Below are 26,441 nucleotides of genomic sequence, written 5' to 3' on the forward strand. Positions count from 1 at the left end.
ACCTCATGCTGATGAGAAGAGGAAAGTGCTTCAGCCAAAGGGGAGAATACCTTGGGCAACTGTCGCCTTTTCACACAAGTTAACGCTTGAGAAACAGTAACAGAGACCTGGGAACAGTTGTTGCCCTTCCCTCTTGTTTAGAAGGTGGCTCACAACATTAGGGAACCCAAGACAACGGAAGGGTGGAGGTGCCTTTAAGAGAAGGGGAATTTCCTAAATCATAAAAGTGTCATTTTAATTTGACTTTGCATTCCATCCAATACATCATCATTAGACTGATGGAGAAGTAAGTAATCCTAGATAAATAAGAGAAAAATAAATATGTTTCCATAGAACCATAGAAAAGTTACAGCACAGAAGGAGACCATTCATCCCATTCTGTTCATGCCAACCTCAGGACACCCAGGTGTCCCCCATCTTCCTGTACCTGGCCTGTAGCCCCATAGCTTACAGCACTTAAGGCGCAGATCCAGGTACTTTTTAAAAGAGTTTAGGGTCTTTGCCTCCACCACCAACTTAGAACATAGAACATTACAGCGCAGTACAGGCCCTTCGGCCCTCGATGTTGCGTCGACCAGTGGTACTAATCTAAAGCCCCTCTAATCTACACTATTCCAATATCATCCATATGTTTATCCAATAACCACTTGAACGCTCTCAACGTTGACGAGTCCACCACTGCAGCAGGCAGGGCATTCCACGCCCTTACTACTCTTTGAGTAAAGAACCTACCTCTAACATCTGTCCTATATCTCTCACCCCTCAATTTAAAGCTATATCCCCTCGTGCTAGCCAACACCATCCGAAGAAAAATGCTCTCACTATCCACCCTATCTCATGCTCTGATCATCTTATATGCCTCTATTAAGTCACCTCTTAACCTTCTCTCTAACGAAAACAACCTCAAGCCCCTCAGCCTTTCATCATACGATTTTCCCACCATACCAGGCAACATCCTGGTAAATCTCCTCTGCACCCTTTCCAACACTTCCACATCTTTCCTATAATACGGCGACCAGAACTGTACGCAATACTCCAAATGCGGCTGCACCAGAGTTTTGTACAGTTGCAGCATGACCTCCTGGCTCCGAAACTCAATCCCTCTACCAATAAAAGCTAACACACCGTACGCCTTTTTAACAACCCTATCAACCTGGGTGCCAACTTTCAGGGATCTATGCACATGGACACCCAGATCCCTCTGTTCATCCACACTACCAAGTATCTTACCATTAGCCCAGTACTCTGTATTCCTGTTACTCCTTCCAAAGTGAATCACCTCACATTTTTCCGCATTAAACTCCATTTGCCACCTCTCAGCCCAGTTCTGCAGCTTATCTATGTCCCTCTGTAACCTGCCACTTCCCTCCGCACTGTCTACAACTCCACCGACTTGAGTGTCATCCGCATATTTACTAATCCATCCTTCCACGCCCTCATCCAAGTCATTAATAAAAATGACAAACAGCAGTGGCCCCAAAACAGATCATTGCGGTACACCACTAGTAACTGAACTCCAGGATGAATATTTCCCATCAACCACCACCCTTTGTTTTCTTACAGCTAGCCAATTCCTGATCCAAACCACTAAATCACCCTCAATCCCATGTGTCCATATTTTCTGCAAAAGCTTACCATGGGGAACCTTATCAAACGCTTTGCTAAAATCCATATACACCACATCAACCGCTTTACCCTCATCCACCTCTTTGGTCACCTTCTCAAACAACTCAATAAGGTTTGTGAGGCACGACCTACCCTTCACAAAACCCCAGTACAGTACTTGGGCAGTGAATTCCAGACACCCACTACCCTGACATAAAAAGTTTTTCCTCATGTCCCCTCTGCACCTTCTGCCACATATTTGAATCTATGTCCCCGGTCCCAGAATTCTCCGCCAAGGGAAACAACTTTATCCTGTCCACTCTGTTTCTTCCCCTCATAATTTTGTACACCTCACTTTCCTTTAAGATTTAGCTCTGGAAAACCCAAATTTTCAAATCCACCACAATTGTAACTGAATTGATGGAGTGGAATTAAACTTTACTATGAACAATCTATTCACCAAATAGGCAATGCAATTACAAAATAAACTAACAAATAGTTTTGATCCTAATATTAATTTTAATGCCTCAGAATAAGTGTGCGTGCCCAGTTTGGTCAAAGGGTTCCAAAAATCCCCACCACATCTTCAGTTCATTGGATTGTTTCCAGGATTGAAAAGGTTGTCTTATGATGAGAGGCTGAGTAAATTGAGCCTAAACTCACTTGAGTTTAAAATAATGAGAGGTGATTGTTGACAGGATTCAAGTCAGTTGGTGAAGCAGAAACCAAGACCTAGTGCTTTTCTTTATTGATAAAAGTTTGTTGACTTTGTTCCATCCCATAGCTCTCTTCACACCGCCAGTTGTCCCCTTTTTATACATGCTCAAAGGCCTTTTATCTGTGTATCCTAGGTAAGGTAAAGTCACCATTGTCCCAGGTGACCAGAGGCTGCTCTCCTCGCTGAGGAGCAGAGCTGACCGGTGGTGATTTAACCTGAGGATCACCACAGTTCAGATGAAGGGCAAGGTTCAGAAGGCTGGGCCTTCATGAATAACCTTTGCTGGTACGGGAATTGAACTCGTGCTGCTTTTTCACTTTGGAAAACCAGTAGTGATTTGCGCTGGCGTGATGTCACACCATCGGGGGGGGGGGGGGGGGGATATGTTGTGGAGGGATGCTATGGCACCAAGCCCATTAATCATGTTAAAATGTATTTAAATTATGGAGATCAGGGCAAGAATTTGATTATGCCATCGGTAGGCAGGGGTGGGCTGAGGGGGGGTTGGTGGCAGTGCTGAACTCAAACTGAAACTTCGCTGGCACAAATCCTGTTTTTGGCCACTCGCAAGATTTAGTGGCCATTATGGGATTTGCGCCCATGGCTGACGAGGCCGTTAGATTGGACTCGGAGAGGTTCTTTGCTCTGGCTGGAAATCTAGAACACAGGAGCATGATCTTTGAATAAGGGGGGGGGGACGTGGTCAGTAGATCAGCCATGATCTTACTGAATAGCAGCACAAGCTCAAGGAACTGCATAATCCACTCTTGCGCTTATTTCTTGTGTCTTTATGTTATCAGCAAAGGGAACATGATAGCAGTTCTAATTCTTTAAATAAGAGAGATGATTTTAGAATATCAAGGCTTCTAGCAGGGAGCCTTGCTTCCTGGACAGCACATGAAATCCTTTAACTTTCCTTCCATTATGTTATTTTTAATAGTGGGAGGGAGTTTGAAAATTCCTGACATGTGCTTCTGACAAACAAAGCTCCCCGCTGGGGGCCCCCACTCGTGTGTTCAGCCCTGAGGAATTAAAAAAAACAGCAAAAGGATTGGTTTGATCATTATTAATTCCAGCGCAACATCCCCTGACCTTGAGATGGCTACTTGAAGCAATACCTCTTCCTGATGCACTGTTAGTAAGAAAGCACTGGGCTATTTAATAACCCTATAAATATTTACAGCCTTTCGAAAACCTTGATATATTTATTTTATGTTCTTTCCACACTTCTGTTGAATGTAAAATGAGGAAAGATAGGATTAGTTGGCCAAGGACAGTATATGGCACAAATAAATCAACCATTTTACTCTTTGTGCTACATCCTGCAGGAGATAAAAAAATGCCTGAAGAATAATAAAGAAGTTTTGACGCTCTGTTTCGATGGTTTCCTGACACCTGTGGTTGATTCGTTGACATTGTGTTTTCACACTGTGAAGTCGTTTGGGTATTTTAATAATTTGTAAGTGCAGGTGCTCTGCAGCCTTTGCCTAGCAGCTGACATATTGAAATGAGATAACAGTTCTCATCTGGGCCTCCCTTCACTGCTTGTGCCTATGATTGGACCAATCCATCAAGCCCATCTTCCGCAGGCTCGCAAATAACTTAGACAAGAGCTCATTAACATTCATGATTTTATGGACATAAGAATTCTCAGTAGATTGCCAAGTCTAATTATCTGCTGACATTTATTGAAAGCTTTGATTAGTGCACATTGTAATGAATAGAAAGCATGTGGTAGATGACAGGAAAGGAAGCCAAGTTGCACACTGTTGTCTTTGTAAGACATTGTCACAGGATGAATGCAGGAGACTTCATCAGTATTTGCTATTGTCTCGATGCAAGTCAGATGGCAAATGAATAAAAGACCAAAATGATTCACTCTTAATTCATCATTTTATCTTTGTCTTGGTAGTTGTAAAATAGTCACAATAATCCTCCCATAACCACTGCCTGAAGCTGCTGTGGGGAATTGTATCAGGAACTAATGAATGAAGGTTTCACTTGTTTCATATATGCAGATTATGATTAAAAATGCTAACTACTTCAATTAACCAAGGAGGCCGAATCTGCAGCTGATAACTGTCACTTGAGTGTATTCCATAGTTAGTAAGCTCCTTAGGATGAGCTCTGGATTGAATTCTGGGTCTGAGGTCATCTTGACGGTGCTCAACAATCAAGATTTTATTCAGACAAAATCGCCATCGTGCCCCAAATCTCATGTCGCTTTATGGGCGGTACCGTGGCACAATGGTTAGCACTGCTGCCTCACACGCGAGGGACCCAGGTTCAATTCCAGCCTTGGGTGACCATGTGGAGTTTGCACATTCTCCTCGTGTTTGCATTGGGTTTCCTTTGGGTGCTCCGGTTTCCTCCCACAGTGCAAAGTTGTGCAGGTTAGGTGGATTGACCATGCTAAATTGCCTGTTAGTGTCCCAAGATTTGTAAATTAGCGGGGTAAATATGTGGGATTACAGGGATAGGACCTGGCTAAGATGCCCTGTCGGAGAGTATGTACAGATTCGATGGGACAAATGGCCTCCTTCTGCACTATCGGGATTCTATGATTCTTTAAGTAATCAATGCCACACATACTCACACATACCTTTCTTAAAATTTTAGCTCATTTTGCAATTGCATGATACCATCTTGGGAAAGTCCTTCTGGGTGGAAAGGAGGAAGGCATGACTAACAAGGTCTTCAAATAACATTTTTTCGTGCATTTAATCTGAATATGTGAAACAGCTAGCCATGTGGTGTGTCATGCTCACACAATACAGACTTACAAAATGTAAACTCGAAATGGACACTTTGGTTTGAAACAAAATGGAGTTGAGTGATCATGTGACCTTATTTCTGCCAGTACACATGGAACTACAAGATCCCAAGGTAATCTTCATGTCCGGACAAGTCTTGACAAAGTCATTAAAATGCAAATGACCTTTCTGGAGATATCTTTGAGAAGTCATTAAAATGCAAAAAGATCCTCCCTGCGCCTGATGACTGACCTTCTCCAAATAATTAAAGAAACTGGTTTCACAATATTGTTTGCAGCCTTTTCAGCTCCAGAGTTGAAATCCAGAGAATAATGTGAAAATAAGCTCTTATTTAATCATATGGTATGTGGATGGACGACACTCAGATTGTTTAATGGACTCACCATCAGAACGTATTTGAGAGGAAAATGGAGAAAGATCTTCTGGTCATGTGACAGGAACTAGGGTCTGCATTTTCAGGATGGTCAGACTCAACCACAACCTGCCATCTCCAGCAGCCCCGATCCCATATTACCCTCTAATGAGCATTGATTGGCATAAGGAGTGACTTCTGCCCCTCACACAGAAAAATGTCCCGCTTCAGAGAGCTTACAACCCCTCAGATTGACCTGTGGCTCTCTAGTCCAGGAACAGCGCTGCACTGGGTGGAAGAGGTATTGCAGGGAGCTGCATAGCACTAAGTCTCGAAAACTGGAGGACAACTCAGTGGCAGGAGTTCCAGAGAGAGAGGAGGGTAGTGAGTGCCGGGGAGCCGCAAATGGGGGCAATCAAGATCTCAGGGGATAGGCCAGAGAAGGAAGGAGATTTAGAGGTCATTGGCCCTTAAGGACAGCGCACCTCCAGTTAGAAGAAGACTTCTGATGGAACTCCCACCGCCCCCTCCCCCCACCGCCCCCTCCCCCCACCGCCCCCTCCCCCCACCCTTCCCACCTGAGATCCAACTATGTTCATTTAAGCATTCTCCCCTGAGCTGTCACCTGCCTGTCGGCCTAAAGGCTGAATGGGAAAATGCCCTTAAATAGGTATTAAGCAGCCACTTAAGGGCCTTAATTAGGACATGGGTGGGCTTCCCCATTGCGTGATGTGGAGATGTCAGCATTGGACTGGGGTAAACACAGTAAGAGTTTTAACAACACCAACTTAAAGTCCAACAGGTTTATTTGGATGGCATTTGCTACCAAATAAACCTGTTGGACTTTAACCTGGTGTTGTTAAAACTCTCACTATGTTTTCCCCATTGAGTCCCAGACCACTCCAGCATAAACCACTACCTGTTTGGGCAGTTGGGATCCCTCTTCCCTCAAAGGGGGAAGAGTAAAATTCTGGCCTATGTTTCTGATTTGGAGATTTAGTAAGGCATATCTTTGGACCAGAGGGAAGAAATATCTAGACCAACAAAGGAACAAGACCCTGCCTAAGATCCATGGTAGATGGAGATTTGGGCAGACTTTGACTTGTCCACCTGAGGAATTGGAGCAGTGTTTCATTACATGGCTTCGCTAATGCACCCGGCCTGAAGTGGAACAAGAAAAATGTACTACTGCAAGCAATAACCAACAACAAATCCACCTTGCTAAAACCTCCAAACCCTTTCATTCAGTGGATCAAATGGATTATGGAGAACTGTCTCATTTCAAGACTTCACCCTGAGGAAAAGCAAGTGTGACAAAGAACTCTGGATCTCTTAAGACCTAAGTAGTGCATGCTACCTTTTGTAATCACAATCTTTTCGCGTGTATATGTGTGTGCACGCACAAGTGGCTGTGCTTGCATATATATATATATATATATGTATGTTTGGATTTTGAATAATAAACATTTTTCTTTACTTTACAAGCTCCAAGAAAACCTGCCAGTTAGCTCTCCCAGACAATTTCAGCACTCAGGTTAAAACACTAATTATAAAATGCCATCAGACAAAGTGGGAAAGAGGGAAACCTCTTCCTCTGCCTTAGTAACTGCTTAACCAAGCTGTCCATTTTATATTGACCCAATGGTTTTGCAGTCAGGAATCCATCCGGAGTAGTGATCTGTCTGGCAGTCTTAAAGAGGAAAAAAAATCAAATCCATTTTCCTGGCTGTCTAGGGGGAGTATACTTCCAAGATTTCTTTTTCCTTAGTCGTCTAACGGGAGCTATTTCTTGATGTTGACTGTTTTCCTGCCAGATTAACCAAGACATGAATTCCCCAGTGGTTTAAAGAGGTTTTCTCCAGTTGTGCATAGTTGTTAGCTTGATTTCCGAGCTATGGATTTAAACCATCTGAATTTCACAATATTAAATTAGGAACCCTGATCTGATCCAAATCCTTTTCTATTTCTGAACCTTAAAGCAACAATTTTTCACATCTACACTGTATGATCTTAAATGTTATTATTGAAGCATTGGTTGAAATGTGATCCTTTTAGGAGAGTTCTATACTTTCCCAGCACGGCTTAACACTTGTACGTTTAATCTGGATTCTTAGAGTCTTTTAATGCTGTTCTGCATTGCAGCTGATAGCAAACTGGAGCAGGTGTGTGAAAATGATGTCAGCCATTTGGCAAGGGCTTTGAATAAAATTAATCTCTGCTCTTCACCTTGTACTGGATGATGGTCCCGTATCATAGAGCCATAGAATCCCTACAGTGCAGAAGGAGGCCATTTGGCCCACCAAGTCAGCACAAACTCTCTGACATAACATCTTATCCAGGCCCAACCCCCACCCTATCTCCGTAATGCCACGTATTTACGCCACTATTCCCCCTAATCTACACATCCTGGTCCATTAAGGGGCAATTTAGCATGGATAATCCACCTAACCTGCATATCTTTGGATTGTGGGAGGAAACTGGAGCACCTGGAGACAGTCACTCAAGGCAGGAATTGAACCTGGGTCATGGCACTGTGAGGCAGCATTGCTAATGACTGTGTCATAGTGTCGCCCCCTCAATTGTAGTACCCCAGTAGTAACTCTCTATGCGGAATGTCAATTCCTGTAGTGGTGCAGTGACTATTCTATTGGGAGATCAAGGGTGGGATTTTCTGGCCGCATGTACTCCAGGACCAGAAATTCCTGCCCGAGGTCAACGGATCTTTAAATAGTCTGCCAACTTTTCTATCCCACCCACTACGATTCCTGTGGCACAAAGGTAAGATAGCAGAATGTGGAAAGCAAAAGTCAATGCTCAGTGAGAGCACAGCAAAACTTAAGAACAAGTGACAGATGGCCCAGTGGGGGAAGGACAGGTGGGTGGGAGAGTCAGGTGGCTCATTTGTGTTGGGACAAAAATACTTTTGGATTAAAATAAGGAGATACAAGATGGAGGAGAGAGGTTACAGTCTAAATTCAGTGAACTCACTTCTTTCAGGTGCAGCAGCATTTCACTTGCATCATCTTAAGTTTGGTCTACTGTATTTGCTGCTCCCAATGCGGTCTCCTCCACATTGGGGAGCCTCCTGAGGCCTGATGCTCAGATCTATCAAGGGGAACTGACCCTGGGAACCTTGCCTCCTTTCAGCTGGATCTCAGTGTCTGTCCATCCCTGTGGGGAGGCACGCAGCTGAGTAGAAGGCAGCTGATGCTTTTCCTGCTCTTGCTGGTGGTTGTGGTGATGCTGCTTCTCTTGCTCCTCAGCAAGGGTGGAAGGTAGAGCTGGATAAAGTGCTCCAGTGCCGTGGTGATGGCTGGCAACAGGGAAGTGTGGCTGAAGGTGAGGGAAGCGCTAAACAGGAATCACCTGTGAGCAGTGTATGTACTTTCGAAAGGAGTGCTTTGAACAGTAGCCTCTTACTTGGTCATAGTCAAAAGCTGTTCAGTTTCATTGATCAAAGCTTTCCTGGCTTGTCAATTTCACTGAAAGAAGCTCTTCTCACCATGCACTCACGTCAATCCATAGAATCCATAGAATCGCTGCAGTGGCGAAGGAGGCCATGCAGCCCATAGAGTCTGCACCGAACACAATCCCACCCAATCCCTATCCTCATAACCCTACCTATTAACCCTACTAACCTCCTGACACTAAGGGGCAATTTAGCATGGCCAATCAATCTAACCCACATATCTTTGCAGCCATCTTTGATGACCCTGGAAAGTTGCTAGCAGGTTTGGAAATATGTATCCTGCCCAAGAAATCTGGAATTGAGGATTAAATTCCTTGTTCTTTAAGTGCCTTACATACTTAACCAACAGATCCAGTGGGGTTTCCTGCTCATCTTTAAGCCCATCCCAGTGAAGCCCCAGAAGAGGCTGGGATAGCCTTACTCACACGCGAATGTACCTCCCCTTGTCAAGGGAAGTTTAGCTCCCCCCCTAGTATTTTGAATCTAAAATTGATATGGAATATTAAATTCAAATAATCTGAGAAATGCTTAATAACTGATGCTGAGTCAGCAGACCACCCAGTGTCTCTTGTGCGTCGAGGGTATTTTGAATTTAAATATTTTGCACTAAGAACTTATGTTTGATACCCACGACTACCTAAGTTGTGGTTTCTGAGTCTCATCTGTACAAATGTAAAGCAGATTGTTGACCCTGTTGGTGCCAGGCGGTTTTATAGCATGGCAAAGAGTCTCCACTGCTGGGTCTTTGAACAGCCCCTTGGTTCTTGTCCAGGAATAATTCTGGTGGTGCCTTCTGTATCATTTGGGGCCTTGGCCATCACAGCAACTGGGCAAATTTATTTTTGTTTCAATCGAGAACTAATTTTAAATGTGCGGGTCTCGGGTTAAAAAATTGTCCTGGTCTTTGGATGGGCGATTTGGCCTAATTTATCATCGGCTTCAGGATATTGTGCTCGCAGTATCACTTGGATAAATTCCCGTTCAACATCATCAATTCTGTGTGCAACCTGGCGCGTGCTGGGGACATGGAATATGATTGTAGTGTCTCACTGGCTTACAATAAAATGAGCCCAAACCATCATTTTGTACTGCTTTATATTCACTGCTCTTTTTCCCTCCTTTAGGCAAACCTGTAATGATAATAACAGAATACATGGAGAATGGATCCCTCGACTCATTTCTGAGGGTAGGGCCTGCTTTATAATTAATACTGTGACACTTGTTATTATTGAAGTGATAATGATCCCACCCAAAGGAGAGGCAAGACTTTGCCGAGGCACTTAAAACAAATGAAGGTGAATTGTTATGAGCAGATTTATTCCTGGTTTAATTTTCCCATCAAGAAGGATGTTTAAATATGTATAGACATTGCCCTCGCTGCAGCCTCGCTGCTTTCCTGATTTCTGCATGACATTGGCTTGATACTGTTGATACTGCTTTATAACTGTTAACCCTTGCCCCGCATTGTTGTGAGTGGTGAAATTGTCTAGAAGGCGGCATGAAATGAACTCGACTTCCACCTCTTTTGTCCCACATGGGAGTCGCTTTCATTTATTTATTCATTCATGGGACATGGGTGTCGCTGGCTGGTCAGCATTTATTGCCCATCGCTAGTTGCCCTTGAGAAGGTGGTGGTGATACAACGGAGTGCCTTGCTGGGCCATTTCAGAGGGCAATTGAGAGTCAACCACATTGCTGTGGCTCTGGAATTACATGTAGGCCAGAACAGGTAAGGATGGCAGATTTCCTTCCCTAAAGGAGATTAGTGAACTAGGTGGGTTTTTCTGACAATCGACAATGGTCTCATGGTCATCAGTAGATTCTTAATACCAAATATTGAATTCAAATTCCACCATCTACCATAGCAGGATTTGAACCTGGGTCCCCAGAACATTAGTTGAGTTTCTGGATTAATAGTCTAACGATAATATCACTAGGCCATCACCTCCCCTTCATGAAATGATGATTGCTGCTCTATATTTGGTCAGCAACAGGTTTGGATGCTGCCTCATAGGTGGCCAAGTCCAGTTCAGTGTTGTTTTGGTTGCTCCACATGCTGTCAGGAGAAGTTCTTCACAGTTTCATAACTGACAACAGGGAAAGAAGTCTTGATTGTGACAATCAATTTCATTGTCCCCTGCCCACACCCCCCCGTGACTATAGAATGTAAGTATCACTGTAAAACAGTGCACCACACCTTGCCAAGCTTAAAATGCAAACAATCCCCATGTGCTTTTCATTCCAATCACTATTGTGGCTTCTTGCTATCAATTCTTTGCCTCTTCACTCTTCAAATGAATATATATTTAGGATGTGGGCATCGCTGGATAGGCCACCATTTATTGCTCATCCCTAATTGCCTCCTGAGTGTGTTGAAGTTCATGTGGTGCATACATGCATATAGCAGAAACATGCACAGTGCTGTGAGGAAATGAGTTACTTTGTAGCAGTCTGACACAATGGAGTGGCTTGCTAGGCCACTCAAGGATAGTTAAGAGTCAACCACATTGCAGTGGGTCTGGAGTCACATGTAGGCCAGACCAGGATGGCAGATTTCCTTCTCTAAAGGGGCATTAGTGAAACAGAGGTGTTTTTATGCAAATTGACAATGTTTTCTGGTCACTATTGCTGAGACCAGATTTATATTCCAGATTTAATTAATTGAATTTAAATACCACCAGCTGTTGTAGTGGGATTTGAACCCATGTCGCCACACCATTGGTCTGGGCCTCTGGATTACTAGTCCAGTGATATTACCATTAAACCACAACCTCCCCAATTAAATAATCATGTAAAAACAAAATAACCTGCACTTTGCTCCAACAACCAACTGCTACCTGGAAAACATAGCATGAGAGCATAAGCTGGCTAGGAGAGGAAGGAGATTTTAACCACTCACATCAAGGAATGAGGCCTATGTGATATCTTCGTGACTCCCAAAGTTAGTCTCAAATCAGGTAGTGAAGTCTTTTGTCAGTCAACTTGGAGACAACCTACATTAGTTGAACTTGTGACATTTGGCACCCCAAACAGATATTGAATTCAGTAATATTACTCCAGTGCTTCTTTGGGGTACAACATGAGGTGTGAGACTAGTCTAACTTAGGAGTGAAAAGAATTCCAGTGACACAGTTACTTATCTATGCTGGAGAAGAGTTTGGGATTGGGTTTGCAGGGGCATTCGAGTCCTTTATCCATTTAATTCTCCTCATGTGGGATTTTCTGGCCCCTCACGGTATGTTTGTCGGCGGAAGCATTTTGCGTGGCTTTCCCATCATGCCACTGGGGAACCTGCTGTGGGTGTTAACTTTGGCGGGACCAGAAGATCCTGATGGCGAGAAGAGCTGGAAAGTCCCATTCCTTGTCAAATTTGGGGAAGTGCAAAGGGGGAAACTTAGCATTTCTGTTGTCCTCAGGCTTATTTGGCTCAGTTGGAAGGTAAGATGCTGCTTTAAATGAAGGAGTTGCAGACATGCCTGTGGGAAGATAGACTTGCTCTCTCTGTTGGAAGACGATGCAGCAAAGCTCAGTTGACTAATTTAAAAAGTAAAGGCAGGACTGCAATTTAAATAATGGAATTTGATTCCCATATTAATCTTAAATAACTCACGATAATGTGCTTTCGAAATTTAATCAGTATAATTCAGTACAATTTCATATGCAAGACTTTACATTATTAGCTGAGTAATGATTATTGATTTTTTAATTTATTCATGAATGAAAATTGATCAATGGCTCCTCGTTCATTCAGTATCATCACACGAAATTAGCCTATGTATTTTCATTCAGTCAAACCCATATTTCTATCACATTTGTACCATCATCTGTTTCTTATGCTTGACCCCTTTCACTTACTTGGTAATATACAATGGAAAGATAAATAATGAGGTGGCTAGGAGACTGGTTTCTGGCACTCGAGGGCCTACTTGATTCCCTTGGGACTGGGGAGGAGGGCAGGGGTGCACAAGGTCTGCCAGAAATTTTCTTAGCTCAGTTGGGTCAGTTCACTTGGGATTCACTTGGTTCAGTTAAGTGATGGTGGGTGGGAGTTCCCAGTGATGCCAGTTGTGAAGAATCACACTCAATGTTTTTTGCACATTCAGTGATTTTGTATTCTTATGAGATGTTTAGGATAATGATACCTATCTAATAAACTGTGCGTGCGGTGCACAGTGTGTAAAAATTAGCTTAATTTGACAACTTGAACTATGCATCTCCAATTTGTCCCTAAACTGCAGGAATATAAAGCACTTAATTTCTAATTATTATGAATACTGTTCCAAAAGTGAAACCTAAATCACACAGGAGTTTTGGCCATCTTGTGTTGACCACAACCTCTCAGAGGCAATTAGGGACAGGCAACAAATGCTGGTCCTGCCAGCAAGGCTCATGTCCCATGAACACACGAAAGAACATCTCAGCAAATGGCACTTGTATCTGCCTGTAAAGCTAACTGCATCCTGGCTCCTTGATTACCTGTGAAGCTTGCCTAGCTTAGAAATACTGGTTGCCAGGTGCAGCTAGTCTATAGCCTGTCCACTAATGAATGCAAGAATTAAGACCAATGCTGAGAAGTCAGCATATCATACACCACCCTATTGCGTGTGAAGCAGCAATATTTACTTCATTCCTAATGAGGCAAATTTATTACTTTGATCTTCTTTGTTAACTGAATACAAAGTGATTTGTACAGAAGGAAAATCAGTCAAATTATTATGAAGGCGTGTTAAGGTTACCACTTAAGCTATGAACAGACATAGGTATTTGCCATGCTTTTACAACATGACCTCCACATTGCCTTTATGTAGAGTCTTTACACGAAAGAACATCTCAAGGAGGTCCAGTTAGCCATTTGATAAATGGAGCTGGAGAAGGAGCGAACAGGAGGCGTTTGACCCAATATTTGGTAAAAGACATGAGGCGGAATTTTCCAACAAAATTCTAAGGGGCCGATCTTACCAAAAAGATTCTAAGTGCTGAACGAGCGAGAAAATGGGAGAATTTTAGACTCATTTTTTTCGGCGAGTTGAAAAATGCAACCTTATGGCACTTAGTTAACAAAAGTGCCAGGGTGTGATTCTTGCCAGCAGGAGGAGTGGGCAGAACCTAATCTCACCTGTGAAGGTGGCTGCTGAGCTCCAGGCATGCCATTGCGTTGGCGCCACTGCACAGTGTACAGAGCATACTGGGAGATCTCCTGTTACTGCCCCCACCCCCACCCCACAACCGCTCCCCCCCCCCCCAACCCCCACAGACATCGGGACCTGCCGCCAATCACTCCCTGTCCCGGGTTTTCCACCACCCCCCTCCACACCCCTGGACATCACCCTCCCCTCCCCAGACATCATGTGGCAAAAAGCCTGACTGGTAAGAGTAGGATCCAGAGACTGAGTTTACACAAGAGGCTACAGTCAGGAGAAGTTGCAAGGGGTTTAACTGAAGTCACCATTCTGGGGCTTGTATTTAAATTGAACCAAGAAGGTAAAACAGTAGTTCATAACTTGAGCCGATTGCGAGCCTGCTGGAAGTTGAAGGTAATGCTTATTTCACCTGCTCAGTTTCATTTTCTTCTGAATAATTCCCCTCTTTTATCAGAAGCAACTAGTAGCTCAAGGATTCTACAAGAAATGTTTTCTTTATTTCCCCGACTCAGTCTTGAAGTAGACTGTTGTGCAAGAGTTTATACCCTGAGAGACTCCCTTTATGGCTTTGAAGCAATATTCTATTCTGTTCAAACTGAAACTCCCATTATAAATAGATGAGTTGTGTGACTCTATCAGGATATAATAGGAAGTCAGCTCCAAGCTGAGCGGTGAAGGATCCCTGCTGTTTTCAAGTCTGTAGACATTTATTGTTCATACCACATCTATATTTGACTCCTTGTGGTTTGATTCAGCTTTTGATTTGGTTTTATTCCTTTCTCACAGGGTTGGTACCTAATGAACCAATCAAATTGATTTAATAATGTTTTATATTTATATTTAGAAGCGTGATGGACAATTCACAGTCATCCAGCTAGTTGGAATGCTCAGAGGAATTGCCTCAGGAATGAAATACCTTTCAGACATGAACTACATACATCGGGACCTTGCAGCGAGGAACATTCTAGTGAACGGCAATTTTGTCTGCAAGGTCTCTGATTTTGGGCTGTCCAGAGTGCTGGAGGATGACCCAGAGGCAGCCTATACAACCAGGGTGAGTGAACACATCAAGCAGCATTCACTGCCACTTCAAAGTCAGCACCTGAACTATATGAATGGATAGCGTTGTCTGTGCTTCAGGGATAATACTCTTGCTTCTGAGTTAGAAAATTCTGCGCTCGGGCCTCACTTAGGACTTTATAACCACTTGGGACTGTCAATAAAACTGTGTGCTTGCAGTCACTGCCCCACTGTGGTAACAATAGGTTGTGGAATCAGTTATGCAGCACTAATCCTATAAGATAACCCTCAGGTTTATGTCAACAGGCAACTAGTGAAATTGAAAGCAACTGCATTAGGCAGCTTTTTTGAAGAAAAAGTAAAGGGCTTGAGGATTTAAATGACATAACTGCTTGACAGTTCCACTCAGCTTATCCACTTTTTACACACATTCATGTCTACTTTTAACAATCCCAAAGGCCAAAGGGCACCTTACCTCTCTCAAAGGTGTCCCAAAGTTCTCCCAAGGGATACTCTACTTCTCCAAACAACCCAGGCAACTTTTGACCTTTTCCTCAAATGTCTAAAGCCTACATTTTGGGAACGTTCTTACCAAAAAAATTCTAAGTGCCGAAAATGGGAGAGAACCATGCATTTTTTTGGGTGAGTTAAAAATCGAACCTCACTCTGTGAAAAAATAATATAAGATCTGTTTCCCATCAGCAGGGGGAAGGGGCGAGATGTTAAGATCGCCCCTCCCTTTGTGTGTTAGACATCTCAGTTATGAAAACTGTGACTACATGTGCAGCTGTTTATTTGAGCCACAGATGAGCAAACTACAATCTGCCCACCATTCCCCCCCCCCCCTCCCCCAGCAAAATCTTGCTGCCAATCATGCCAGTGGGACCTTACAGTCCCGCCGACAGCACATCCCCACCACGGGCTTCCCGACAGTGAGGGGTTTGTTCAAGGGAAAACCCCATTGACAACGGCAGACCCATAAGATCCCGGTGACAGCGAGTGCTGCGCACTCTCCCACTGCCAAGATACACACCGCGGAGATGGAGAATAATCCCGTCCGTAATCTTCACATTAGTGTTGGTCTATTTAGGAAGGAATTTAGGATGCATTTCTTTGCAAAGATGTTAGCAGAAATTGGGAATTCCCTTCCCCAAATGGATGTGGATTGGAGATCTTGTGGAGCAGGGGGTAGTATCCCTGCTTGTGAGCCAGAAGGTACGGGTTCGAGCCCAGCCCCAGGAAGGTTCTGGGGAAACTGAAAAGTCTGAAGGTGGATAAATAACCTGGACCAGATGGACTGCACCCTAGGGTTCTAAAAGAGGTAACTGAAGAAATTGTGGAGGCATTGGTGGTGATCTTTCAGCAATCACTGGAGGCAGGGAGGGTACCAGAGCACTGGAAAGTAGATAATGTAACGCCGCTGTTTAAGAAGGGAGGGAGGCAGCAGACGGGGAGTTACAGGCCGGTTAGCTTGACTTCAGTCATTGGCAAGATTTTAGAGTCCATTATTAAAGATGAGATCGCCGAGTACTTGGAAGTGCATGATAAAGTAGGACTGCGTCAGCATGGCTTTGTCAAGAGGAGGTCATGTCTGACAAATCTGTTAGAGTTCTTTGAGGAGGTAACAAGGAAGTTAGATAAAGGAGAACCAGTGGACGTAATTTATTTAGATTTCCAGAAGGCCTTTGACAAGCTGCCACATAGGAGACTGTTAAATAAGTTAAGTTAAGGGTAAGACCCTGGCATGGATAGAGGATTGGCTGACTGGCAGAAGACAGAGAGTGGGGATAAAGGGGTCTTTTTCAGGATGGCAGCCGGTGACTAGTGGTGTGCCTCAGGGTCGGTGCTGGGATCACAACTTTTCACAATATACATTAACGATTTGGAAGAGGGAACTGAAGGCACTGTTGCTAAGTTTGCAGATGATTCAAAGATATGTTGAGGGACAGGTAGTATTGAGGAAGCGGGGAGGCTGCAGAAGGACTTGGTCAGGTTAGGAGTGTGGGCAAAGAACTGGCAGATGGAATACAATGTGGAAAAGTGTGAGGTTATGCACTTTGGAAGGAAGAATGGAGGCATAGACTATTTTCTAAATGGGAAAATGCTTAGGAAATCAGAAACACAAAGGGACTTGGGAGTCATTCTTCAAGATTCTCTTAAGGTTAACGTGCAGGTTCAGTCAGCAGTTAGGAAGGCAAATGCAATGTTGGCATTCATGTCGAGAGGGCTAGAATACAAGAGCAGGGATGTACTTCTGAGGCTGTATAATGTTCTGGTCAGACCCCACTTGGAGTGTTGTGAACAGTTTTGGGCCCCATATGTAAGGAAGGATGTGCTGACCTTGGAAAGGGTCCAGAGGAGGTTCACAAGAATGATCCCTGGAATGAAGAGCTTGTTGTATGAGGAACGGCTGAGGACTCTGGGTCTGTACTTGCTGGAGTTTAGAAGGATGAGGGGAGACCTTATTGAAACTTACAGGATACTGCGAGGCCTGGATAGAGTGGATGTATGTGGAGAGGATGTTTCCACTAGTGGGAAAAACCAGAACCAGAGGGCACAACCTCAGGCTGAAGGGACAACCCTTTAAAACAGAAACAGCCAGAGAGTGGGAATCTGTGGAACTCTTTGCCGCAGAAGGCTGTGGAGGCCAGGTCATTGAGTGTCTTTAAGACAGGATAGATAGGTTCTTGATTAATAAGGGGATCAGAGGTTATGGGGAAAAGGCACGAGAATGGTGATGAGAAAAATATCAGCCATGACTGAATGGTGGAGCAGACTTAATGGGCTGAGTGGCCTAGTTCTGCTCCTATGTCTTATGGTCTACAGAACCTGAAGGTCAAGAAAGGTGGGGTTCATAATGTGGACAAACATTTTGAGAATCAACCTACAAATGCATCCAATATACACCAATGGTAGGTGGTAAGAACAAGAGGGATTCCCGGTCAGCCATGTGATGGAATGAATGTTGAAGCTTCTACCACCGTGATCCATTGCTCCAGACTACAATATGCATGCAATTCGGACGCCCTGAGTGACCTGTAATTCATCACTACCAAAAGGCTACAGGTAACGCAACAATGAACTTTCAAAAGTGCCTCAAGAAATTGTTGTAGGTTTAGGGTAGGAACAGATATAATGCTAAAACATGTAAATTGAGTTGACTTAATTGAATGGAAGAAAATCATTATTTGCTGAAAATCATAAGTTGGCAAAAACAAAGCAGACATTCTACAGAAGACACAGAAAAACATTTTACATTGATTATCTTTCTTCGTTTCCTAGAAATCTATTCACTGTATCTCAAACTCTGCTTACATGTGTTTTCAGGGAGGAAAGATCCCTATCCGATGGACAGCCCCAGAGGCCATTGCCTACCGTAAGTTCACGTCAGCCAGTGATGTATGGAGTTACGGAATTGTTATGTGGGAAGTTATGTCATACGGAGAGAGGCCTTATTGGGAAATGTCGAATCAGGATGTAAGTAGCAAAAACACATGCTCTGGTATCGAATTTTTACACAGAATGCTGTAGTTTGTTCATTTGGACATTTGATGTGTGACATTGCAACAAATTAGATCTGCCATTGCTCTTGATCTTCCTGAAGGTGTTGACAGCCTGCAGAGATTCGGATCATTTTCTGGTCTCATGAATCTGTGTCCATTATACAGGACAGGCAATGGCCTAATGGTCTTTTTACTAGACTATTAATCCAGAAACTCAGCTAATGTTCTGGGGACCCAGGTTCAATCCCACCACAGCAGATGGTGGAATTTGAATTCAATTTAAAAAATCTGGAATTAAGAATCTACTGATGACCATGAAACCATTATCAATTGTCAGAAAAACCCATCTGGTTCACTAATATCCTTCAGGGAAGGAAATCTGCTGTCCTCACCCGATCTAGCCGACATGTGACTCCAGAGCCATAGTAATGTGGTTGACTCTCAACTGCCCTCTAAGGGCAACTATAGATGGGCAATAAATGCTAACCAGTCAGCGCACTCATGTCCCACAAATGAATAAAAAGAAAATTATTTACATGACCAACTTTAACAATCATGTCTTGACAGGACATTGAACTGGACAGGGTGGCACAACCAATCTTATCTGCGTCCAATGCCCATTGCAAGTGTGCCTGTATCAGCGTTTACTGCCTATGAATCAGGAGATTTCAAGCTGATTTCGCTCTCCCCCATAAAGGGATACCAAAAGCCACAGTAGCACCCTTACTACTGCTCAGACTGAGCAAACTAAATACAGGTCATAGACCGAATCTGGGCCTTGCTGAAAGAACTTACCCTATTCATCTATTTTGCCATAGAGCACTGACCAGGGAAATATCACTTAGCTCATCAAGCAGCAATAGAGATTGAGCATAAACTTAATCTCACAAGAAGGTGGATAATTAAAGACAAAATCTTCAGTGAGAAAAATCTTTGTGAAACACCTGGCCAATTTGCAATAAATTTGTTGCAATTTAATAGTTGTGAGTCAAGCAATGTGATCATGTGTAACAAGTGATCATTTTGAATGCAGATAATCATTATGTTAACTCGAGTTTAAAAGTAGTATTCAGTCAAGAGGAAGTTGCATTATCAATTACCAAGAACATTTCACCTTACAAGCTATAGGACAACTGAATAAGGAGGACCAGCTCAGACAAACTCCCACAAAGGATGGGAAAGACCTGCAAACTGGATTCCTTGATAAAACAGTGAAGTTCTGTAATAGCAAAGTGGGAGAGTTAGTCTTCCTGGAGACTGAGCTCTAATGGGTCAATTGACCTCCTTCATCCAAATTTTGTGTTCTCTTATTATTTAATGTGCCTAACAACTGATGAACCAATCCAGTAACTGGCGACTGACCACTGCTGCTCACACGAGCTTAGTTTAACCCAAATTTATTCTGAAGAAAGTTTATTTCCGAAGTTTCTTTGCATGGGCTGGGTGATTTCTCCCTGTCAACCCAAGTTTATAAAATAATTTGTGAACAATTGCTCCAATTATTTTTCTCATTGCTGAGATTAAACTTGTGTTGGTGCATGATTCAAACTCCTGGCGATTGTGTTGGCTAATATCCCGCTAAAATAGTGGAAGAGGTCGAAATTGTCACCTTGAGAGGGGCAATTTTAATTCACAACCCACCTACTGCAATCATGATTCATCTGGGCTATATGCAGAACCCTGAATTACAATTGAAAGTGCAGGCACTCACTCAGAGCTGACTGAGCCTGAATGCTGATTAGAATTTTAGGATTTAAAAAAATTATTCATGAATATTCAGATATCACACAATAGGTGAGCTTGTTACGGTGTCTGTTGATTCTGGTAATCTCGTTATTTTATAGCCTATGAATGTTTGAAACTTTAATTTTATGCAAGGCCTCAGTCAATGCTGCAAAGACCAGAGACCATAGATGACAAATATTTAATAACTGAATGCTGGGGTAAAACTCTTGCATCCTCTGCAGGTGATTAAAGCGATAGATGAGGGATATCGCTTGCCAGCACCAATGGATTGTCCTGCTGTCCTTCATCAGCTGATGCTAGACTGCTGGCAGAAAGCACGAGGAGACAGGCCCAAGTTCGGGCAGATAGTGAACATTCTCGATAAGCTGATACGAAATCCCAGTTGCCTCAAAACATTAGCCAACGACGCAGCTTGGTAAGATTTAATGGACATAATGTGGAAAATAGAAAGATTATTTGATTTGATTTATTATTGTCACGTAATAGTATAGTGAAAAATATTGCTTTACAGATGAAGCATACCGTTCATAGAGTACATAGGGGAGAAGGAAAGGATAGGTGCAGAATATACAGTTAAAAGTTTATTCATTAGCATTATAAGTAGGCTTACATTAACACTGCAATGAAGTTACTGTGAAAATCCCCTAGTCGTCACAGTCCGGCGTCTGTTTGAGTACACTGAGGGAGAATTTAGCAAGGCCAACGCACCTAACCAGCACATCTTTCAGACTCTGGGAGGAAACTGGAGCACCCAGAGGAAACCCAAGCAGACACGTGGAGAATGTGCAGACTCCGCCCAGACAGTGACCCAAGCTGGGAATCAAACCCAGGTCCCTAGCGCTGTGAGGCAGCAGTGCTAACCACTGTGCCACCGTGCCGCCCTCATTTTTTTCAGGTAGGGTGAAGAGAAAGATCAGCTTAATATATGATAGGACCATTCAAAAGTCTGATGACAGCAGAGAAGAACCTGTTCTTGAATCTGTTGGTACGTGTTATCTTCAAAAACCAAATACGTGGTCAAAAGGAACACAAATTGAGCTGTTAGCAAAGGTTCTCAACTTTTATTTATTGGAATTTATTTTTGTATCTATATACACACAGGTCAGGCAATTCCTTACAGGATCCTTGTACTCCAGACTCGTCAACTATTACCACAGTCGATGAATGGCTTGATGGTATCAAAATGGGTCAATACAAGGAGAACTTTGCATCAGCTGGTTACGCCACACTGGATACTGTTGTGTATATAAACAGCAGGTACTGTTAATGCTGAGGATGAATGGTTTTGGTTTTCTAATGTTCCAAAAATTGTGCCAAGAGAAAATTGCACTATTTTTAATTAACACATTAGCTACCAAAATTAACCTTTGATTTTGCAACTAATTCCCAGTACAATATAACTCCCCAAATTTACATTCTCCCCTTCCATTTATTCAAACATGCTATCATTACAAATGCAGTCATTTGTGATTCCTTTCACAAAGAAAGAAATGGAAATGAGCTTGACAAAAGCTGCTGGGGGGAAAAAAAGCGGGGGAATCTAAAACTGTTTAGTGAGGAGTTTTTAACCAGTTTTAACCTGGCAAAGATTAACTGCAGAAGAATGACATGGTTTTAAACCTAAATAGGGCCTGAGGGGGCAAGCCTTTTGATTTTGCTTTCTTTCTGAGCAATTCTGTCAGCATGAGGGACGGTTATTTGTTCCCCCCCCCACCATCTAATTTCTGTTTGCTCATATGGAGAAAGAGTTTTGAATTTGGTTGGTTAACCAGCTGGCAGAGAGAGAAACCAAGTCTCAAAATGGCCATCTGGTTAACCATAATTCAAACCTCAATCACTGTCAGGCTCGATATTCTACCTTGGCAATTAGCAATCATGTTTGCCAAAGTATGTTTCTTATTGCATCTTCTGAGAAAAGTACTGTATTTTTGAACATTTTAATTACATATCTGCTAATTTGTAATGAACATTCTATGGTTGGGCTCCTATTATTCACATTCAATGGCTTTCCTTTGAAGAGATTTCTCTTGTTGGGTTCCAATTTGACTACATTTCATTTAAGGCAAATATATACTTTTTGTGCTACTTTTAGTGTTTTTGATGAGCAAGTTTAAACTGTGAAGCAAAAATTGCACACAACAGATCTTCTCCCCAGTGGTACCACACAGAATCACCTGCATCCTACAATCTCCCACTGCAATCTTCACATGAGATTGGAGAACCATCATCCCCCACATTGACCCCATTGTCTTTAATCCGATCCCCTCTGGATAGTCCCAAATATATATTGCATATCAAAAGAACACATTGTGAAAGTCATCAATGTATATTTGCCCTTTGACTTATACAAACTTTTAAATGCTGACTATTCCATGATAATTCTCCCTCACCCATCCCATACCTCATCACTGACCTCCACTGGCTCCCCATTCTATAGGGCATTCATTTCAAAGATAGTGGGCGGGATTGTCCAGCTATTCACGCCAGTGGGATTTTCTGGTCCCGCTGCAGTGAACGGAGATTTGGCTGAGTGCCAAATTCTCCGTCCTCGCTGGCAGCAGCAGCGGGACTTGAATGGCCAGAGAATTCCAGCCCTCATTCACTAATCTGGCCATAACTTTACCTCACCTTGCCTCATGAACCCGCACTCTGAATATCTTTGCCTAGATCCTATGGGCCGTATTTTACCATTGCGTCACGCCCCTTTTTGGGCACGAAAATGTGGTAAAGTCGGGTGGGAGACCATTAACGCTATCGGTGTCCGCGTCCGTGCAGATTGCCACTTTAACGAAACCCGGGAACGGCGGCGATCCGATTCGTGCCCGAAATGGGTGCAACGGCGATTTAAATGAATTTGCATGCATTTCAATTGAATTAATGAACTGCCCGCCCAACTTTATCAGCATTTTCCCCTTTACCGTTGCGTTCGCCGATCCGGAATCGCGCCGAAATGAACCTGTTGAATAAAAGTCTGAATCAGGCGCTCCAGCTGCTGAAGAGCGAGTTCGGTGCTTCCAACGGCTCTCTGACTCAGATCAGTGGTGGGGGGGGGGGGGAGGAGGGAGGCAGGTCAGATCATTCTCTGGTGAAAGGGGAGTGAGGCCAGATCGTTGTCTGGTTGCGTGGGGGTGGAGGGGGAGGAGGAGGAGGCGGGTCAGATGTATCTATGGTGGGGAGGTGGGGCGGGAGGGAGGCCCGATCATTGTCTGGTGGGGGGGAGGGCCGATCGTAGTTGGGGGGGGGAAGGGCCGATCATTGTCTGGTTGTTGGGGAGGAGGGGGGGGCGTGGGTGGGGAGGTCCGATCGTTGTCTGGTGGTGCGGGGGGGTGGGGGAGGAGAGCTGATCGTTGTCTGGTGGGGAGGGAGGAGGAGGCGGGTCAGATGTTCCTCTTGGGGGGGATAGTGAGTGAAGTCAGATCGTTCTCTGAGGGAGGGGGGGAGGCGGGGGGGGGGGGGTGGGGGGAGGGAGACCAGATCATTTTCTGAGGGGTGGAAGGTGGGTTAGATGTATCCCTGGTAGGGTGGGGGGGGGGGGGGGGTGGAGTGAGGCCAGACCATTCTCTGGGGGGAGGGGGAGGAGGGAGGCAGGTAAGATGTATCTCTGGTGGGGAGGGGGAGGAGGCCCGATCACTCACTGGTGGGGGGGGTCAGATGGATCTCTGGTAGGGGGAGGGGCAGGGAGGTCCACTGCCACTCTATGGGCGATCGGTGGCGGGGGGGAAGGGGGCAGGGGTCACGATTGGTCTGGGTAGCAGGATGGTGGGTAGATAAGGGGGACAGTGATGTCTGTGGGGGCCATCGCTCCCGCTTTTCGCTCTCGAGCCGCTTTCTCTGCTTTTTGCAGCCTGGGAGCGATCTGACACGGGTGCGCTTTTTCAAATTCTTTTCCAACTGCACATGCACAGTTCAGAGCTCCGATCGTTTCAGGTGCGCTAAGCACCGCCCACAGTGCGAATGGGACCCGCAATTCTTTTTTCAGGCTGAGTGCGTATGGGGGCGCCTGGAAGCAGATTTCTAAGTCGGATCTGAATTAAGCCCAGATTCAGCTCTTAGGGCCTGACTTTACCATTTTCATTCTGTGTGTTATTATCTTACCCTGTACCTTCAGAGATTTCCTGAAAGCCAACTTCATTGACCATAGCTATAGTCACTTCCCTTAAGCTGCATGTTGTGGCCATTGGGATGAGCCACAATACAACATCAACATTAAAATATTATTTAAAAATTGAAGATGCGTTCAGTCTCAACATTGTCATTATCAGCATCGTTTTCCTTCAGTGCTAAAATTTTGCCACAGTATGCCCAAGCGTTCAAAGTGAAGTGTGATATTTGCTATCACCCTTACAGAAATAAGTGCATTCATGGAATAAACATGCATAGAAATAAGCTGGCCGATGTCTCAATATATCACTCTAATTGACCTTTCTTCTGCCAATTTCCAGTGACCTCTGCAGAATTGGAGTGACCTTAGTCGGGCACCAGAAAAGGATCCTCTGGAGCATTCAGAACCTTCACACCATGGCCAGCCAGATGCATGGAACACATATTCAAGTGTAACAATTGCAACAACATTATGAGTTGGACTCTTGGGGGAATAAAATCTACCGACTGCTCTGCTTCCTTCCTCTTCTTAACAGCTCCTTTATCACTGGTGAAGAGAAAACAGCCTTTCTTCAGCACACACATACACACACACACACACACTATTCATACAGCATGCAGCTGCACGCAACAAAATATTCATTATTGGCCCATTCCAATCAAACTAACCTTTGTGGATGGAAAAGATAAGCAAAATGTGCTTCAAAACCATTGGTGGTTTAATTCATCCCAACATGATTCATTACCGTATCCACCAATCGAGATTCCACCACCTATTTGCAGTTCCGTTTACTTTTCATCTGACCACTTGGGGAGGCAGCTGAAGGATCATGACCAGTTAAAGGCCGCCCAGTAGATACAATACATGCATTGCCCATTTATGCCAGAACCTCCTGCTGCCCTCTGCTAAGAGGACTATTCACTCCAAACATTAGGAATAGGCTGGAAATCCATCTTAGTAATCAACTTGAATGTATTGTCCCCCAAATACCCATTGACCCTCAGCACCCTCCTTCCACCACACATACACACACACACACACACACACTCACACCTGAACATACAATAGAATCATCTTCCATATCTTAAGTAGGTAAAAATTTGGATTATTTTTCAATTAATAAACCGTGAAGACAAAGGACACCAAGGAAGACAAACAGGAAGGAAGATAGGGTAACCAAGGAATTAATGGTGAGGCAGTGCCAGGCATGAATTTTAAAAGTTTATTGTGGATGATAGGATTTTCCCAATTCCCAGGAATCAAACGACATGTCAACTGACTGAGCCAAGTGTAGGCTGTGGGATATTTTAAGCACTGATCGTGAAGGAGGGGGAAACAAAGCCCAACCTTCACTGAAATGCAGATTCTACCCATGGAAGAATTTTAAATCTGGGTCTGAAATCAATTTCCCAAAGTGCAGTTTGGATCCTAGATTCACCAGGTTGTGCTGAGCCTCAATAATGTGCAAAGAATAGTCTGGAAAATGAATTGCTAATGAGAAGGAACAGTTAAAAAAATATGGAAACTAGCCATATTGTGCATCAGTGTGGAAGAGGAGAAGTATGGGAAGGTAATTCTGTTTGTATTTGAGTCTGGTTTTATGCTTTTGATGATGAATTGTAACTTTAGAATCAATGTGACAGAGAAATATTTGACAGCAGCATTAAACACAAGACTAATCATTTACCCTTGACACTAAAAACTCCCATCTATGAAAGTGCTTTACTTTCCCAGCATCTTTGGCACAAGACTTAGCATTGTTGCCTCACAGCACCAGAGACCCAGGTTTAATTCCGGCCTCGGGTCACTGTCTCCTTCTGCACTATAGAAAAAATAAATAAAAATAAAATTATCATACATAATGTGTTACAGAGTACAGTTAACATGGGCAGCACGGTGGCACAGTGGTTAGCACTGCTGCCTCACAGAAACAAGGGTTCAATTCTGGCCTTGGGTGAATGTCTGTGGAGCTTGCACGTTCTTCCCATGTCTGCGTGGGTTTCCTCCCACA

The 26,441-nt window shown here is 43.8% G+C and overlaps 1 protein-coding gene across 1 annotated transcript in view; it reads left to right on the plus strand.

Annotated features, from left to right (window-relative positions):
- The window catches only part of LOC144485508 (ephrin type-A receptor 3-like), a 368,384-nt gene extending 343,499 nt beyond the window's left edge, over positions 1-24,885 (plus strand). Inside the window, exons 12-17 of the mRNA XM_078203656.1 lie at positions 10,043-10,104; positions 14,904-15,113; positions 18,407-18,556; positions 20,550-20,743; positions 21,430-21,585; positions 24,771-24,885. Of these exons, the coding sequence (XP_078059782.1) occupies positions 10,043-10,104; positions 14,904-15,113; positions 18,407-18,556; positions 20,550-20,743; positions 21,430-21,585; positions 24,771-24,885 (887 nt within the window). The remainder of the gene's footprint in view (positions 1-10,042; positions 10,105-14,903; positions 15,114-18,406; positions 18,557-20,549; positions 20,744-21,429; positions 21,586-24,770) is intronic.
- Positions 24,886-26,441: the final 1,556 nt, after the last annotated feature.

The sequence above is a fragment of the Mustelus asterias genome, chromosome 3, assembly GCF_964213995.1.
Source record: "Mustelus asterias chromosome 3, sMusAst1.hap1.1, whole genome shotgun sequence".
NCBI lineage: Eukaryota > Metazoa > Chordata > Chondrichthyes > Carcharhiniformes > Triakidae > Mustelus > Mustelus asterias.